We start from the raw sequence: 19,518 nt of genomic DNA on the forward strand, positions 1-19,518 counted from the left end.
TGTCAACTAAATTGTTTGTATTGTAATTGGTTGAATGTTAATTGTCTTAATCATTTCAAGGGATTCAAAGTGATACCATTTATATAAAAGGACTAACCAATTGTCCTGATTACTTTTTTGTTAGTTTAATTTTAATCATCAAGGTAATCGTTTTCATTGCTAATTTAATCATCATCATCATCATCATCATCATCTTGTAATTAAACCTTAATTATGGACAATTTAGTTGTGATTTAAACTTTGTTTTCTATGTTTATGTCAAAAATTGTTAATATTCAACCATTCAAATTGTTGATTGACATTTTCACCTTCTCATTGTGATTAATTGTTTGGGTGGAATATTAATTGGAAATAAAAAATTAGTTAACTGATTGTTTGCTAATCAAGATGAATAGTTTTCCATATGGTATCTATGTGAATCGACCTCCGGTTCCAAGTTATGGTTATACTCCCGGTGATTCGTACTTTCAACGGCCTTTGTTGCCTTGGGCTTTCCCTCCCAACGCGACGATTGTTGACCTTGTCCCTCAAGAAATGAGATACATGGTACCTGAACATTGGTACCGATTCCCGCCCATTAATCCTCTTTGGTACAGTCTATTGGGTGTCACCATGATTGTCTTGGGTTTCATTTCAATCGTTGGTAATGGTTTAGTCTTGTACTTGATGACGGCGGTCAAAGCACTTCGAGGTCCAACCAATGTTCTAGTTTGTAATCTTGCCTTTTCCGACTTCATGATGATGTCCTTTAACATGACCACCATGGCGATCAATTCATTTGCCCAAACATGGATTCTTGGACCTTTTATGTAAGTGTATCTTCACCAATTAAGTGTCAGTAACAATGAAACGATCTCAATATTTTTAGGTGTGAACTTTATGGTATGTGGGGATCACTATTCGGATGTGGGTCAATCTGGTCTTTGGTGTTTATCACTCGTGATCGTTATAATGTTATAGTCCGTGGTATGTCCGCTGGCCGGTTAACCGTTAAAAAAGCTCTTGGTCAAGTTTTATTCATTTGGATTTACTCGGTTGCCTGGACAATTGCACCTTTCTTTGGATGGTCTCGATATGTTCCCGAAGGTAATATGACCTCATGTACCATTGACTATCTTTCCAAAGATTTGAAAACGGCCTCATACACTGTGGTCTATGCTGTTTTCGTCTATTTCATCCCACTCTTTACATTGATCTATCACTATTGGTACATTGTCTCCGCTGTGGCAACCCATGAACGAACCCTTCGAGAGCAAGCAAAGAAAATGAATGTGGCCTCACTTAGGGCAAACGCTGATTCCAATAAACAATCAAATGATATTCGTATTGCAAAAGTGGCCATGGCAACAGTTGGACTTTGGTTCATGGCTTGGACACCTTATTGTGCTCTTGCTTTCCTTGGTATACTGACCAATGGCGATTACCTAACACCCATGGTGTCCATTTGGGGGGCAGTTTTTGCCAAAAGTGCTGCATGTTACAATCCAATTGTTTACGCCTTAAGTCACCCCCGTTACCGGGCTGCTTTGTTCACCAAATTTCCCTGTCTGGCCTGTGGTGTTGGTGCAGTGGAAACAACAACCGATGAAGACGCTAAGTCCGAAATGTCCGTGGCAACCGCGATCTCCGATCGCTAAATCAACTGTCCACCTCTTTCCCTCTCTGGTCAAGAAAATGATTAAATCCAAAGAGTATGTTACATTTATAAGCTTTAATATATTTCAATTGTAAGTAAACATCTAAAACTAATCAATCAACAATTAACGTGCACGAAAAAAAAATTGTCAATATAAATTGTGTTAGAAAATCAATCAACTGTCTCTGTCTCTTTTTTCCTGTAAATCACAAAAATCAGAAACAATTTAATTTTCTCATTAATTTGATGCACTTTAATCAATTTGATGTCTTCATCTCTGTTTAATCATTAAAAGAACCATTGAAATTAATTGAGGCTTAATTGTTTCATCGATGACAATTGTGAAATCAGAATCAATTCAAATGACTGATTAAGTAATCAAAAAGTAAATCAAATCAAATATATTGACCAAATGAAAACCTTCAACAATTTGACAAAATGTTCATTGAATGAATATATTGCAATTTACCAATGTAACGATATTGATATTTGTCATATTATAGACACTTAACAATTAACTGATTTTAAACAGTTAAAGTTAAGCTGTTAAGTTAATCTTCTTGTCAAAATCTTTCAGTTTTAAATCTAAATCCAATTTAATCGGTTCTATTGGATTGATCAATATATTAAATAAAAAGACACAATTTAGTCAATTGTTGAAATGGAAACAAAAAGGTTTCTCTTACTATAAAGACTGAATTAAAAATAAATCATTAGAGTAACAAAATCAACAAATCGAAGTGTAAAATCAATCACAATGAAATAGTCGGGAAACAATTAAAGGAATCAAGGTGAAATATAATCCTAAAGATGAGGATGAAAACGATGACGAGAACATTTTGAGTAATAGGACTGATACAGATACGGACACGAATACAATTTAAGTTAATTAGGGAGAAAATAATATTATCCAATCGTCCGTTAGTAAGAAATTAAATAAGAAAGTGATGCGGATGCTGATGAAAACGTGGTGAATATTTAGAATCAAATCAACACTAAGTACACGTTCGAGTTAATTTTACTGAATGAATTGGAATAATTTGTCATTCCATATCTTTAATGTAAACTTATTTCTCCTTGAAATTGTCACTTTAATTGTTTGCACTTGATTTTTGATCACCAAACAAATAAGCTGATCAACAACAACAACTTGGAAATCCATTGGAAGTGAAACATTTCATCAAATTGGATGAAACAAAGATAATGCTGAGCGTCGTCTAAATGGTCATTCGTGTCTTCCGATTATTATTATGATTAATAGACGATGATAGTGATTGATTATGAAAAAGAGTAGATTTTTTTAGAGTTCGAGAATAACTTGAAACGAAAGGAAATCTGATTATCGACAAATCCTTTCCGTTATAATGACTAGATACTCATCCAATTATTAATTTGAAGAAATCAAATTAAAGTTGATTACGATTGAGTTAAGAAAATGATTTCACATTTCAAAAGTTGTACATACATGATTTACATGAAGTGTAAGATTTGATTAAAGCTACTGATTAACTCTAATGACAATTAAATAGAAAAAAAAAATTAAAACTAAATCATATTTGCAGTTAATGGTTGAAGACTCAATCAAAGTGAGTTGAAAGTGTGACTGAAAATAATATAATTCAAAAGATGAGGATGGTTTGATTTCATCATCATCATTTGATCAACTCTCATAGGAAAAGACAGTTAATCACAAAAATAAATTAATCGCTCAGATTAATGTTACATCTGAATTAATTTATTAATAGTTTTCATATCCTCATATTAGTGAATATAATTTACATAATTAATTGAGCATTATCCTTAGGCCTCTATGTGTATAGATTAATAATAATATTTTAATCTTCATGGTTAATTGTCATTCATTAAAATGTTTTATTTTGATGCTTCAAATGACATTAAAAGGTTTTTGTTTGTTTCTCGTAAGTTTAAGCAGTTCAACGACAAACCAATTCATTTGGGGTTAAATTTGCTTGATTGTATTTAATTGTTATGTTTTTTTATTTTGGTTCACATGGAGACAACAATTAGATCTTACATTTGAGAAATAAAGTTCACAGAAATCCGTTAACCACAGACTATTAGATAGATCTGATTGGCAAGTAATCACATAAGAAAGTTAAGAATCTGTGGCTCATTAGAAAAGCTCGAAAATTTGGTCTTAATTTTTCAAATCGAGAGAAAAGTTTTATTTTGAGTTTGATCTGACTTTATAAAGAAGATGTTTAGTTATAACGACTGTTCGATTTAGCTCACTATTGGAGTAAAAGTTCAATTTCTAAATTCATTCGTTGCAGAGCTATGGCATTTCAGACGTCGGGAGAACAAATAAAAACACCCTGTAGTTATAAGAGTTTAGTTTCTTTTAAATCAACAGTTTATATCTACGTAGATGGATTTGTAGTTGAGTTTATTCAGGTAACTTTATTGAAAACAACAAACTGGTAATGAGAGAAATCTTATAAAAGGTAAAATAATTGGGTAAAAAGATCACAGTTGAATTAAATTTCCAACTTAATTAGTGATAAGTCGTTTCAACAGTTAAAATTCAAATTGTTTAATGCAAAAAAAACCATGGATCTCAATTCACGTCTGAAATTAAGTTTTGTCTTGTTCTTCGGCGTTTTTATGGGGCTGATCACATATATTGATGGTCAGAGTGCTGTTGATCAGAGTGCTGTTGATCTTGGTTCTAGAAATGCTATGTTCACTCAGGGTAAGGGTCAGATTGGAGGTTATGGTTTGGGTCAGCATCCGAGTCAGCGGAATCTGGCAGGTAATGATTTTGTTGGTGCTGATCAGGGTCTATTTTTTGGTCAGAGTTCTGTTGGTCTTGGTCTTGGTGCTTAGAATCCTGGTGCTGGTAGTGGTCTCGGTTCTGGTACGGGTGTTACGTATGGTGGATAACTTGGTCTTGCTAATAATATTCTTGGTGCTTTTAAAACTCGTAATCAATCCAAAATCTAATCTTTTTACGATTAAAAAGCTAGACTAATAATCTAATCATACAGTCGAGAAAATAAATTTGATGCCAATTTGCATGATTATAATTAATATTAGATTGATTCACTCAAAGATGCGGAACTTTATTTTTGATTTTTGATTTAGTTAGTGGTACGATTTTTTTAATATCTATCTTAAACTAGCGAGAAAATAGTAAGAATTGCATCTTAATTAAAATAAATTTAATAAATCGAACAATTAATTATTTGAAAAAAGTCAATTTTCAAAAATAACAAAATTCCAGAAAAGTAATACTCCCCCCTTTGATTTGCTCGCTAAATTTTTTGGACTTTTTTGCTTCGATTGCCCGCTAAATCGTTGATTTGTTTTTACTCATAAGCCCGAAAATATAATAAAATCACATAAAAAAGTTTAGGCTAAAAACAGTCAAAAATGCCTGATGTCCTTAAATTGTCTGAAAATAAAGGTAATTATGTTTACATACAAGAAATATTATTATACATGTATATACCATGTGATATGAATCTGGTTACCGCGGTGATAAAATAAAAGATAATTTAAATTGTCAGGTTGAGATGAGCGAGTATAATCAACAACTGCAAACGGATCGTGGTGGCAACACATTTGAAGCGGTACAAAGGTAATCAAAATCATCGGTGGTACAACAAAGGTCACAAAGATCATTAATTTGCTCCTTATTGTAACCCTGATTAACGAAAATTGTTTTATGATTTAATCGTAAACAATAATAACTTGACGTTGAACAATCTGATCGATCAGAGGTGGAATCTTGAACACTGGCGGTGGTAAATTGTCGATAAGCAAAATACTTTTTCGGTAATATGATCGAGGTCTTTTTCCCTGAGCCCCAGATAAGCGATTCACCGGAAGGAGAGGAAGTGTAAGCCAACCAGTAATAATATCGCTGGACACAAGTTCTACCGACAAAGTTAATTATCGATATGGACATGTCAATGGCTTCGGTCATTTGATGAAATTGTGCAAGAATCCGAGTGGATGAAATTTCGGTTATCCAAACGGGCGACTCTAAATCTTGTGGATAATTTTTCGTGTCATAATAAACTGATCCCCAATAGATTGGATTAAGACTTGGAGTGTATCCATGGGTCACTACGGTTCGACAAGCATGTCGACAATCAACACCATGATAAGAATAGTTAAGATAAATTTTCGATATTGAAAACCAAGCATTTTCTGGGCACAATCAGATGACCGGATCATCAAAGGTTTGTATTAATCGGCATAACTGCTCAGCGGGCATTGTACATTCATCCCAAAGGGCAACCATGTTTTCGGGTTCATTGGCGATTGAGATTCTTTCAACTGTTAAATTGTATTGCTCTTTTATTAGTGAAGTTATATTGGTTATATAATAATAATAAGATTGCTCGTACTCGGTTTTCAGTTGACGCCAAAAGGTTTTCATGTAATAAGGTGGAGACCAGATCGATACAATCAGCGAGATGTTTGTTAATTTGGAAAGTTCGGAATGCATGGTGATCCATGAACAGGTTTTAATATCTACACAGTCAATGGAATATGTGTCCTCTTTGACGGAGAATTGAGGTAAATATTCTGTTCGAAAATTGCGAATCATTAAATCATCGGTAATTAGAGACAGAATATTTTCTCGGACATCAGCTGATGTTTCATTAAAAGCTTCCAATCTTCCAAGGTAGACTCCAAATCAAAGAGTAAGAAGCAAGAGAGAGCAAGCTATCCGTGCTGAGAGCAAACTGAGCCCGGATGCCAAGAGATGGCGCTTTTTACCATTTCTCTTTCTTTTTTCTCTTTCTTTTTTAAAAATAAGGGCCCTTTCTTTTCTCTTTCTTTTTCACAATTTCTCTTTCTTTTTCTCTTTCTTTTCTCTTTCTTTTCACTTTTCTAAAATCATATGTTTTTGTCACTTTGTTTACATAAAACATTAATTGTATTGATCAATTTTTATTTTCAATCAAAATTAATTAATCATTTCTTTTTTTTCTTATTTTTCTCTTTTCTTTGTTTCTTTTAGGTTAAAAGATTCACAGGTAAGCTTTTTTTTCTTCTTATTTATATTTAATTTTGTGTTAATCTTATTGTTTAATTAATTAATCCGATTCACAAATTTTTCTTCAGTTTTAGCGCCAAATTTAAATAATTTTTTTGAGATTTTGTGCCAAATTTGAATAGTATTTTAATTATTTTTTTACATTTCATTAGGACTTTGTAAATTCAGTATTAACTATTTAATCTTTTATATATTATTCAACTAATCTATTATAATTCTTTTCGAAACATTAAGGAATTGTTGAGAACAATTTATAATGAGCTTTTGCTGTTTTCTTTTCTTATCGTCTTTGGATTAGTTTGGGTTAATTCATTTTCACTCATCAATAATTGGTTTTTTCATCATTTTCAATCAGTAAGTTGTTTATTCACTTTCCAATGCATCTTATCATGTACACTTCCTGCTTGTTGTTTCCATTGCATGTTCTTACCCTTACTTTTTATTGCTTTCAATTCTGGTCCATATAAGTGGGCAAACATTGTTGTATCTCTGATTGCAAATCAAAACATGGAGATCCAGTTGGTTTTTTCTTAACACCTGTAGATCAAGCTTTACTTGATATATGGATGGATAAGTTAAGAGCTGGATTACCTCCAAACTTCACACTTTCTAACGGACAGCGACGAGAGGTTTGTGGGCTTCACTTTGATTCGAGTTCAATTAGAACCACTGGAAATGTGAAGAAACTTGTTTATGGGGCAGTGCCAAATTTGATCATTTCATCTTCATCATCTGGACGGACATATTCATCACATTCATCTGCACCAACATCAGCACAAATTATCATCTCACTTCGAGCTAAAGTTAAGCGCTTGGAAGATTTTACTCACGCAAAAGCATATATCAACACCTCATCTTCACCGGAAAATCCATCCCATCAATTCACGCCCATCAACGTTTCTGGCTTATCACTTCATCGAGTCTCACCGGAATTTGCCGATGCCATTGAATCATGTTCACATAAACTTACCGAATGCATCAAGAATCATCTCTCTGTAGTTGGCGTGAAATTTTCATTGCGCAGAGTAATCTGGTCGGAACTATTCATTTTCATTCCCCCATGCCATCGAGATATCATCAAAAATCATATAATCAGAAAATTAGTAAATATGTTTTTAGGAAAAGCTTTAAAAAATGAAAAAAATTCTATTTCCCAGCAATCCTCAATCAAATCAATCCAAAGAAAATCCCGCCCTACCTAAAACCTCCTCAATGTCTCTTTTTAATATCTTTTATACATTTTTTAACGATCGTCTTTTGTCTTTTTTAGCCTCCATCTTCGTCTCCATTCTTCCCATAATTTCCTACACAAACTTTGCGTCTCCGTTCTCATCCATACTCATTATTTCAATACTCCATATTCGAATGTAACCATCTTCACATTATCAAAAAACATATTCAAAACTTTATCATTTTCACATGTATCCGTCCATCCATTATCATTTTGGGTTTTCAACTTTTGGATAAAATAAAGGAATTTTGGTGTACCTATTGATCTTCACATCTAAACTGGAACATTTGCAACTTTATGGTGACTTATTAATACTTTCTTGCTTTATTTCAAAATCCCAGTTATTTGTTATCAAAGGACCGTTTGGATAGTAAGTATTACGTCTTCATACTAACTTTAACATAGTCTTAAGGATGGATCGAAGGTTTGTATGGTTCCAGGATAAGTATGTTTTAGTATTCTTTCATTCTTTTCAACTCTATTTGCTCTTATTACGTAATTTTTTCCAAGCTTTTTTCAATTTAATAATACTTTTTCTTTTCTTCCACTCCAGGTTTTCCTCACGCAAGTTGACTAGTATAGTTCGAAGGTAAGCCTCTCTTAATATTAATTATATTTTATATTTTTTCAGATACCTCCTTTCCTCCAGCCATAATGTCCGGTAGGTTCGAAACTATAGAATTATATTCTATGGTTAAAACCGGGCCGGGCCTTGGCTGGAGGTAGAGGGATCTATAACCTACAGCTATCTCCTGGACTGAGGTGAAGAATAAAGATTAGCTTTATTCTCCACCTTAGCCTTCAGTCCAGAGGCTGTAGGTTGAAGATCCCTCGGCAGCCGGGCCCGGCCTGCTCTGGCAATGCTTCACCTCCACGTGGTGCAGAGTGGTAACATCTATTATATAGATGGCTAACGAAGCAATCACTAAGTTCTGAAAATAAAATAACTTTAACCTTTTTATCTACAATGAGTAATTTTGATATTTAATAAACTCTTTTCAAAAAATTGACGATAACAAATATTAATTTCCAAATAAATAGTTAATTAAATATAAAATTAGCATTAAAAATAGTTATAAATAATTAAATTAAACATTTAATTAATTGAAATAAATTTTTTGTATCTATTTAGTTTATTTTTATTCCACTGAAAAAAGTAAAAAGAAAGAGAAAAGAAAGAGAAAAAGAAAGAGAAATTGAGAAAAAGAGAGTGAAAAGAAAGGGCTCTTAGTCTAAAAAAAGAAAGAGAAAAGACAGAGAAAAAGAAAGAGAAATTATGAAAAAGAAAGAGAAAAGAAAGAGCCCTTAGTGTCAAAAAAGACAGAGAAAAAAGAAAGAGAAATTGTAAAAAGCGCCATCTCTTGGCATCCGTGCTCAGTTTGCTCTCAGCACGGATAGCTTGCAGTCTCTTTCACTATACTCTTTGCTCCAAATCCTTCAAATGGATATTGACAGATTGAAGTAACACTGGACAATAGATGAGAAGATAGAATAACAATTGATAGAATGATTAACTTCATCACAATTAGAGCAATGATTAAACGTTTCATTAGAAAAAATGATGATTAGAAATTCAATAGCTGAACAATGTTCCCTTTCTTGGAAAGAGACATTTTTTTGTTTACATCGAAAAAGAAAATAATAAAATAATCCAAATTATGGTTTCACATCTTCATTACTTATGATCACTTGAGATTCTAATCGACTTGAGGATCACCCGAACAAAGAAATTTACTAATTAACAATTAACAATAGAAAATTGGAACAGCAATTAAAAGAGATGAACAAAATTAAAAATTGATAAACAGATTGAAAGGTAAACAAAAAGCAAAGAAAAACAAAAGACAAGAAGAAGCGGGAAAATTTTGATGCGAATTTGTTTCAATGGAAGAAGAAAATTAAATCAAATTAATTTTAATTCTTATGAAAAATGAATTAACTGTTCAATCAAGTTTAATTAAGGTGAATAAAGTGAAACAATTACGTTGGAATAAAGGAAATCATATTTTTCTTATCAATGGTGATTTATGATTCCAGATAAAAACAAAGGAAAAACATCTGATTCTATGATAACAACTAACTAACCAACAATTAAAGTATCGGATCATTTTCTTGCTCTCCTCATTTCTGATAATTAGTCAGATTGTTGAATTATCTTGATTAGTTGATTGTTATCTTCCATTGTTATAATCCATCGAATCCATTAAACCTTATTGATTGGTGACAGTTTTGTAATTTTGCAAAAAAAATAATTAATTTTATTGTTTTAATCATATTAGTTAATTTGATGATTTGAATTGATAATAATTTTTGTATAATTATAATATTAATAATTAAATATTTCTCACTTTCACTTGTTTAGGGTTAATTTGGGATTAAATTAGAAGAAAATTTGAAAGAACAATTAATTGAACATGAAAATACAGAGCAATTCACCTATTTTTACCGATGTTTTTTGCGATTTTCTCAGCAACTAAGAGTCAGACAGAGACGAGACTTGAGTGCTATGAGTTTGAGCGATACTTGTTTGTCATATCAAAAGATCAAGGTCATTCAGGTCATCGGTAAAATAACGCGTTTCAAGGTCATCTGAAGGAGATTTAACGAAGAAGAATATTCAAAGATACTACTGACAAGTTTTTAGATTTCTATGAGCTTTGCTTTGAACGTTGCGATAAAATTATTGAATAGAAGATTTTCAACAGTTATTCAATTAAACTGTAATATCTCAAGATCTTTGACAATAGTATAGTTTTACTTGTTCTGCAGCATTTGTCCTTTGATTGTCTTTGTTAAAGGTAGAGAATGACTCTTCCGATGAACTTTGATTTTCTTTTTCGCCAGCTAAAGAAATAAACACCTTTAATATTAGTGATTTTCTGGATATTGTGTTCAATCAAGTTAAATTCGACAAAATGATTTTCAATAAACAACATGTTCAATATATTAGGCTAGTACTTAACCGCCCATCAGGGGCGATTAATTGGGAAGCTCTTCGGGACAACATGTTCATGTTGTCCGGTGAAAACAACTGGACTCTGCCGGCCGTGCGAATTTTTTATGGCATAGTGTCTCTCTTTTACGTAGTATGTATCCAGGAGAATGGCTTCAACCCTAACGTGGCCTGACTAGAAAAACAACGGCTCGAAGATTTACAACCACCTAGGACTTGATATACAGGGCGTTTTTTTTATCCACTACGGCTATTTCACTGAATATCTCCAGAACTAAAAGTCATATGAATGTCAGACTTGGCCAGAGGACTGAACAGAATTGAAGCGCTTGACCCTACGATTTTCAAGGTCATTGAGGTCATTTCCCGCAGGTAGCGTTCAAAGGTCATTTTAAGGTCTTCGTGTAAAAGAGCAAATCAAATCACCCATCAAATTTAATTTTGAAGTGCCTGTGATGAGAGAAAAACAAAAGACAAGAAGAAGCGGGAAAATTTTGATGCGAATTTGTTTCAATGGAAGAAGAAAATTAAATCAAATTAATTTTAATTCTTATGAAAAATGAATTAACTGTTCAATCAAGTTTAATTAAGGTGAATAAAGTGAAACAATTACGTTGGAATAAAGGAAATCATATTTTTCTTATCAATGGTGATTTATGATTCCAGATAAAAACAAAGGAAAAACATCTGATTCTATGATAACAACTAACTAACCAACAATTAAAGTATCGGATGATTTTCCTGTTTTCCTCATTTTCTGATAATTAGGCTGATTGTTGAAATATCTTGATTAGTTGATTGTAATCTAATTAATCCATCGAGTACATTAAACCTTATTGATTGGTGACAGTTTTATAATTTTGCAAAAAAAATAATTAATTTATGGTTTTAATCGTTGTATTAGTTAATTTGATGATTTGAATTGATAATAATTTTTGTATGCTTATAATAATTAAATATTTTTCACTTTCAATTGTTTAGGGCAAGAAAACAAAAAAAACTGATAATCTCAATTGTCCACAATTAACTCACAACGAGAATAATATTAAAGAGTTAATTATTTGGGACTAAATTAGAAGGAAATTTGAAAGAACAATCAATTGAACATAAAAATAGAAGAAAAAAAAGAAACAAAATCAACAATGAAAAGAGGAACAAAACAAATAAAACACCCTGTAATTATGAGAGTTTAGTTTCTATTAAATCAACAGTTTATATCTACGTAGATGGATTTGTTGTTGAGTTTATTCAGGTAACTTTATTGAAAACAACAAACTGGTAATGAGAGAAATCTTATAAAAGGTAAAATAATTGGGTAAAAAGATCACAGTTGAATTAAATTTCCAACTTAATTAGTGATAAGTCGTTTCAACAGTTAAAATTTAAATTGTTTGATACAAAAAAAACCATGGGTCTCAATTCAAGTCTGAGTTTCAGTTTTTACTTGTTCTGTATTTTCATGGTGCTCATCGCATCTATTGATGGTGTTCTTGGCAGTGATGGTGCTGGTCAGGGTCTTGGTCAGGGTCTTGGTCTTGGTACTGGTGCTGGTGCTGGTGGATAACTTGGTCTTGCTAATAACGTTCTTGGTGCTTTTAAGGCTCGTAATCAATCCAAAATCTAATTTTTATTATTATTAAAAAGCTAGACTAATAATCTTATTACGCAGTCAGAGAAAATGAGTTTGATGATAATTTAAAATTATTTGCGTAGAAAGAGTGATGATAATTTATCAATAATCGGATATTCACAAGATTCAAATTTAACAACAATTTGATTGATAAATTGATGTTATCATTTTATCTACACGAATGATTTAAAACTACCTTCAAACTCATTTTTTCCGACTGTGTATTAAATATGAGCAGTTTAAAAATTGACCCAGAAAATTTTCTGTAATAATTTTACTCTGAGCATTATAATATCATTGTATCAATCTTGAATTAATCCATCGAGTACATTAAACCTTATTGATTGGTGATAGTTTTGTAATTTTGCAAAAAAAATAATTTATGGTTTTAATCATTGTATTAGTTAATTTGATGATTTGAATTGATAATAATTTTTGTATGCTTATAATAATTAAACATTTCTCACTTTCAATTGTTTAGGGCAAGAAAACAAAAAAAACTGATAATCTCAATTGTCCACAATTAACTCACAACGAGAATAATATTAAAGAGTTTTGGACGTTAAGAACGTCTTGGTTTGAAGGGAAGGTCACTAATTCCAGCCATAGATGAAGAAGGTAAGGATTTTAAAGTGGACACAAGGTGATGATTATCGGCTGATGATGATGATGGACCACCACCAAGAAAATCTTCTGCTCTGAGTAACCCAATCACTGGCACTAGAGATGCATGATAAACAGGAGCCTCGAAAAGTTGATAATCATTGTAAATTCCTGTCCCAGAACCAACAGGATTATCAAAATGAACTCAAGCCATCCAATCTGAGCCCACATCGGGTAGCTTACCAAGCCATTTGATATAACCAAATTCTGGACCATTGTCACTTAACCATACAATCCGATTACCAATTGATAATAAGGGCGGGGACACTTTTCCATGGCACAAAGTTCACCCACAGATAGAGGTCTCATGTTATCATTGGTCTTGGTTCCTGATTTCCTGACAATGTTCATATTTGTTTATCCTACAAAAAAGGATTACTGAATAACTGTAGATTCTAATTAAACTCCAAGATCCTTGGGAATACTTTAGATTTGAACAATAAATTGATTACGCAAATTGAGTCACTTATCAGGTCCATTTTTCTTCGAATCACATCACTTAATTTAGTTTAATAACATGAGCGACCAAATGACAGAAATTTATGAGATATGTTTTTGTTGATAGAAGATCTTAAATCAGGTGGATAGAAAAAGAGAGAACATGAGAAAATGTTAACTGGTTACAAATGATGAAAGAAAAAAAAATACTCAAATAGATCAATTCAAATAAAATAACCAACAAAATAAGTGAAAAAATGATGAATACAAAAAATAAAAGGTAATCTAATATTCAGCTGATCGTTTACTCCAAGTTGGAGTCTCCAACCAATATTTCTTATAACATTTATGTTTATCATTAAATGTTATCACACAGAATATCTTAAAAGAAAAACAATGAAAGGTGTTAACTGTGGCCTTAATTACAGTGATTAATAGATGGTAACAATTAACAATTTCTCTCAATTTAATATCGTGAGTAAGCAAATCAACTGAGAAAAGCAGTAATCTTATTTGAATCGAATCACAAGTTGGAAGAATACAAATCAATTGGTAGAATTACTTACAATATCCATAGTTAATTGGTTTAATTGTATTTATTTGAACTGAAAAATGAAAATACACCTCGAGAGGTTATAAAACCTCTAGGTAACATCTTAATTATGATCACACTAATCAAAACTAACAAAATAAAACAAACCAAACAATTAGTTAATTAGTTACATTAATTAGCTCAGTAATTTAGGTTTCAACTTTACCGCTAACTTAAGCCAAACCAGTGCGATCATAACTAAGATGTTGCCGGTTAAATCTTAATCACTGGAAAAAAATATAAACTAATTTAATTTAATTCGGTTTTAATCATTAACCAGGAGAGAAAATAAATTCTGAATAACCAAAAACTCACTCGGAAAGTTCTTTCACTTGACACAAGATGTCGCATCAATCAAATTCTTTTCCTTTTCAGAAAAGAGAAAAAAAAACAAAACAATTTTCTCTCAGTTTGTTGATTGTTTATTTTCCCAATTCTATTAATTAATTAGAGAATTTCTTTTTTTTCCACAAATATTTCATCTTGATAGACTTCGGAATTTAATTAGTGTTCTGAATCATCTATTTAAATCATAGTAATCATGGTAAGTTTACTCGTTTTCACATTCTCTTCTTTTATTGGTTTTCTTTTCAATGTACTTTCCCTTTCATTAATATTTCTCTTGTTGCCTTGCAATTAGATGTGAATATTTTTGTTTATTATTATTTGTTTTTGTATTATGTTCGTAAAATTCATTGATTTTCATAGGTTTATTATTGTTGGTTTACTATTGTATTGATTTTCTATATTGTGTTGTTTACTTTTCAGGAGGAGAATTCATTCACCCTTACCGGTGCCATGAGAACCAACATGGTTATTTTGGAATATTTTAAAACCTCAATGTCGGCAATCTCAGGGTTCACTGCGGGTGTAATTGGTTTATATGGACTTTATGGTTTCATTTTTTACTTTCTTTGTGCATTCCTACTATGGGCATTGATCTTATTAAGAATTGGTCCCGATTATAAGAGATATTTCCACAAGAGAACAATTATTTTCACCAATGGCCTAGGATCTGGTCTTTTTACTTATGTCCTTTTTTGGACCTTTCTCTATGGAATGGTTCATGTATATTGATCTTTTTTACAATTTTTACAATTAATGTAACTATGGCGAGGGATATTGATAGAGATTATTTAGTCAAAAAATTGTTTCAATTCAAGGATTTAAATCAAAGAAAAGTTTAAACTATGGGACCTCTATTTTCTAATGTATAGTCAGGTATGTCCGGTTGTATTCACGTTAAATTGATTTCTTTTACTTTGAAATTAAGATTTTTGTCATCTTTTTCTTGCCCTTCATCTAGAAATAATCAGTGGAAGTGGAAGGCTTCATGGAGTTAGCTATAATTGCCATTGTCATCTACATGAAACTGATGAACGTAAAGATCTAAAATTTCATTCAACCCGAATAATCCTTGACTCAAATCGCTTTCAATCTTAACTTATTTCTTTGGTACAATCGAAAGTGTCAACAGTATTCTTCTTGCAGTTATAACTCTCTCATCAGATGCAATTAATGGAAAACAAAAGCAATAATATACTAAATGTATATAAAAAAATAAATTTTCAGTAACAATCGGCAAGTTTTTGCTTATATTTTCGTTCAGGAAAAAGTGAATTGATTGTTGCAAATGCTATTCCAGATCAACCAGAATTTAACAAGAAGAAAATTATACAAACCTAAAAGTTAATCCGATTGAAACCCGAACAGCAATAGAGAAACAACATCGGATTTCCTAGGAATGGAGAACACGAATCATCGAATAATTAATCGGGAATTGAAAGAAATCAATTAATTAGATTCCAGTAGAAAGTCACAATTAATCACCAACAAGAAATAAATAGCGATTCATATTATGGTTGCTAAGAAAATTGAATTGAGTGAGCATTTGTTTTCTCTCTCATTTTGTTTTCTATTCCTGTTGGTTTGTTGTTGTTTCTCTGACAATTCATTTCTTGTGTAAGAATCACAGTTACAATTAATTCTCTATGATTTAGTGACTACAATTCACGAAAATATTGATTTATCATTTTGTTTTGTTTTCTAATCTCTAATTATGTTTACATATTGGAATTTTTTTTTCTATTCTCTTTTTACTATTTAGACATTTAATTTAATTTCTATTGGAATTATTTTCGGCCAATCGTTCAAATGTTAATCATTTCGGTGTTGAATTATTATGATTCGTCTCTGGTTATTAAATCACATTCTAATCAATTGGTTCCATGGATTTGGAGGATAATTTAATTTCTAAATGAAATTAGATCACTTAAAGAATTTAGGTGAACACAGATGACAAAAAGGATGGAGAATTGATCTAATTAGTATTAGATTGTAATCGACTGTTGATACAATTTAAATAATCCTCAAGTTGTTTTAATTTCCCGGAAATTAAACCTTCTCATTAATCAACTCGAAACATAAAAGACTTGGAGATTTAATCGATAACCTTAATAGCGATGGTTAATTATTATTCTCGAAATGGAAACACAAACATTGGAGTTTAAATTGTAAATTGAATCAATTCCAGGTGATTAATGTAAGTGAAACTAATTTTTTCTTTAAATCAAATTTTTTTCCTTCTACAATTGAATTTAAATTAACAAATCAATTGATCGATTGTTGAGTTACCATAGAAATTGCCATTGAGGGAATCTTATATTTCCTCTTAAAAACCATTCAACACGTTTTTCCTCATTAGTTACTCTTTTCGTATTATCTTTGTCTCTACAATTTAGTACTAGTAATTAATTTAATTACTCAACAAGTTAACATGTTCAAGATGATACTTAGAAAGTTAAACAATCAATTAAATGGATTTTATTTATCTCCAATCAAGTAGAGTTTGATTGAACCTTTTTCAATGTTTTCCATTCACTCACCATGCTTTTTGTTTTCCTCCTTTCACCTTGGTGATTTTTTTTCTTCTTCTCTTCACTTTGGCTTTTAAGATGATTTTTCCTCTTCTCCATCATTCACATGATCATCATCACCATCGTCATCTATTGATTTAACTGTTCTGATGAATATGCGAATCAACTAACCCGGTTTACTCTCAAGACCCGTTACCTGTATCTCTTTATTTATCTCTCTCTCTTCCTCTCTCCATCTTGGTTTCTCTCCTCTTTGCCCTCCCTTTGGACCCTGAAGGTATTTTCAAGAAAGAAGAAGATGATGATAATGGTCCGATAAATGCAAATGATCTCCCAGATAAAGGAACTAATCATTGGGCTGAGAATTAGTTGATGATCAAGTTAAATCACTTGAGGAAACCAGAAATCAAACTATTTCCTTAAAACCAGTTACATCCTTGTTTCTTTTTCTCACTTATTCTGTTGACCATTTTTCATCTTGATACAATTTTCTTATTATCACATAATCACCACAACAATCGTTCTAATTAACTAGTAATTTCTAATCGATTGTGAATCATTTGCATCTATTCTCTCATCCATTGAATAATAACCATGGCTCAGGTCGAGGTAAGTAGATCATTTAGATTTCTTAATTTTCTTTACTTTTGAAATTTTCTATCCCAAAAATCTAACATTTGACCTTTTTTTTGGTGACACTTTTCAGGGTGTTTACATCGTCTCTTATGCTAGAACCCCGATTGGGTCATTTAGAGGATCTTTAAGTTCACTTTCAGCAACCAAATTACAATCGATCGCCATTAAGGAGGCCGTTAATCGCGCCGGTATGTAGACTTTAATATTTACCTTTTCCAAAGTTTTCGTTTTTTTACATTAGCTGTTTACTTTTTTTCCTCATTGATTTTGTTTAGGAATTTCGGTTGATGATGTTGATGAAGTTATTCTAGGCCAAGTTTTACAAGCTGGTTGCGGTCAGACTCCCGGTAGACAAGCGGCAATCGGAGCTGGACTATCTCAGAAAGTCCCTTGTACGGTTGTAAACAAAGTCTGTGCTTCGGGTATGAAAGCGATTGCTTTTGCCTCTCAAAGTTTAGCTCTTGGTAATGGTGATGTTATCGTTGCCGGCGGGATGGAAAGTATGTCCAATGCCCCTTTCGTTGTGCCTCGAGGTGAAATACCGTATGGTGGTTTATCATTGGTCGATGTTGTGGTTAACGATGGTTTAACTGACACCTTTAATAATTGTCATATGGGTCAATGTGCAGAGCAACTCGCAGCTAAATATGAGATTACTCGAGGACAACAAGATGAATATGCGAAAACAAGTTACACTCGATGCCTTAAATCAATCACCGATGGTGTTTTTGCCAAGGAAATTGTCAGTGTTTCTATACCTGGTAAACGAGGTAAACCTGCCACCCTTGTGGAAAAAGATGAGGAACCGGAAAAGATTGATTTTGACCGATTGTTGACCTTGAATCCAGTGTTTATCAAAGGCACCGGAACCATAACTGCAGCCAATGCCAGCTCTCTTAACGATGGAGCCGCTGCTCTTGTCCTTATGTCATCAAAAGCCGTCGCCAAGTTTGGTGTTAAACCTTTGGCTAAAATTGTCTCCTTTGCCGATGCTGCTGTTGCTCCAATTGACTTCGGTATTGCTCCAGCTCATGCGATGCCAAAGGTAATTTAATTGATCAATTCTATCATTCATTTTCCCCAACCATTGAGTCCGTGAGCTCATTTCTTAAGCTTAACGATAATTAAGGGTTGGAAGATCGAAGAGTTGATTTACTCTTATTAGATCAAATTTTTTACTAATTCTGATCTTGAGTGATTTTCTAACATTTTAACATTCCTTTTGATTAGGCATTGGAAAGAGCAGGAATCAGTAAAGATCAAGTCGCTCAATTTGAAATTAACGAGGCCTTTAGCGCTGTTGCCTTAGCGAACCTGAAAGAATTGGGATTGGATAACAGTAAAGTAAATGTCAACGGAGGTGCTGTTGGTCTTGGTCATCCTCTTGGGTAAGTAACTATTGTTTTGGACATTTAATTGGAATCGAATTTAATTGTTTTATTTGATCTTTTCACTTTCTTTCCAGAATGTCCGGTGCTCGAATCGTTGGTACTCTAGCTGTTAATCTTGCCTCAGGTGAATATGGATTAGCCGGTGTGTGTAATGGAGGTGGCGGTGCATCAGCTATGCTCATTCAAAAGCTTTAAATTGTTTGAACAATTAACTTTTATGTGATACTATTAAGTTAAATTGTCTGACAAAAACCAACCAACCACAATCAGAGGAATCAAACAATGTTAAATCAACTAATTTCGTTATATTCATCTTTTTATATTTTACAATCAAGAAGTTATTAAGATATTAGTTATATTTATATTAGTTTTTTAATATTGTGTTGACCAAATTACTTTTGTGATTAATTTGAAATTGTTCATCAGAAAAAAACAATTTT

The 19,518-nt window shown here is 32.1% G+C and overlaps 3 protein-coding genes across 4 annotated transcripts; all 3 read left to right on the forward strand.

The window, feature by feature from the left end:
- The first annotated feature begins 81 nt into the window (after positions 1-81).
- On the forward strand, positions 82-1,811 carry LOC128390765 (ocellar opsin-like). Its single transcript, XM_053350526.1, has 2 exons — positions 82-809; positions 869-1,811. The coding sequence occupies exons 1-2, from the start codon at positions 388-390 to the stop codon at positions 1,635-1,637; spliced, it is 1,191 nt and encodes a 396-aa protein (XP_053206501.1). The 5' UTR covers positions 82-387; the 3' UTR covers positions 1,638-1,811.
- Positions 1,812-14,854: 13,043 nt separating this feature from the next.
- Positions 14,855-15,252, forward strand: LOC128390773 (ER membrane protein complex subunit 6-like). Its single transcript, XM_053350533.1, has 2 exons — positions 14,855-14,860; positions 14,944-15,252. Exons 1-2 carry the CDS (start codon positions 14,855-14,857, stop codon positions 15,250-15,252), a joined length of 315 nt encoding a protein of 104 aa, XP_053206508.1.
- A 726-nt stretch (positions 15,253-15,978) lies between these two features.
- Positions 15,979-19,454, forward strand: LOC128390776 (acetyl-CoA acetyltransferase, mitochondrial-like). Of its 2 annotated transcripts, XM_053350537.1 has the most exons (7): positions 15,979-16,137; positions 16,283-16,717; positions 17,130-17,660; positions 17,758-17,875; positions 17,963-18,732; positions 18,918-19,075; positions 19,153-19,454. In XM_053350537.1, exons 3-7 carry the CDS (start codon positions 17,646-17,648, stop codon positions 19,271-19,273), a joined length of 1,182 nt encoding a protein of 393 aa, XP_053206512.1. In that variant the 5' UTR covers positions 15,979-16,137; positions 16,283-16,717; positions 17,130-17,645; the 3' UTR covers positions 19,274-19,454. The 2 variants fall into 2 exon arrangements, with proteins under 2 accessions (XP_053206512.1, XP_053206513.1); XM_053350538.1 differs by lacking the exons at positions 15,979-16,137; positions 16,283-16,717 and having other exon boundaries at positions 16,867-17,660.
- Positions 19,455-19,518: the final 64 nt, after the last annotated feature.

The sequence above is a fragment of the Panonychus citri genome, unplaced genomic scaffold, assembly GCF_014898815.1.
Source record: "Panonychus citri isolate SS breed McGregor unplaced genomic scaffold, ASM1489881v1 Contig00127, whole genome shotgun sequence".
NCBI classification, from domain to species: domain Eukaryota; kingdom Metazoa; phylum Arthropoda; class Arachnida; order Trombidiformes; family Tetranychidae; genus Panonychus; species Panonychus citri.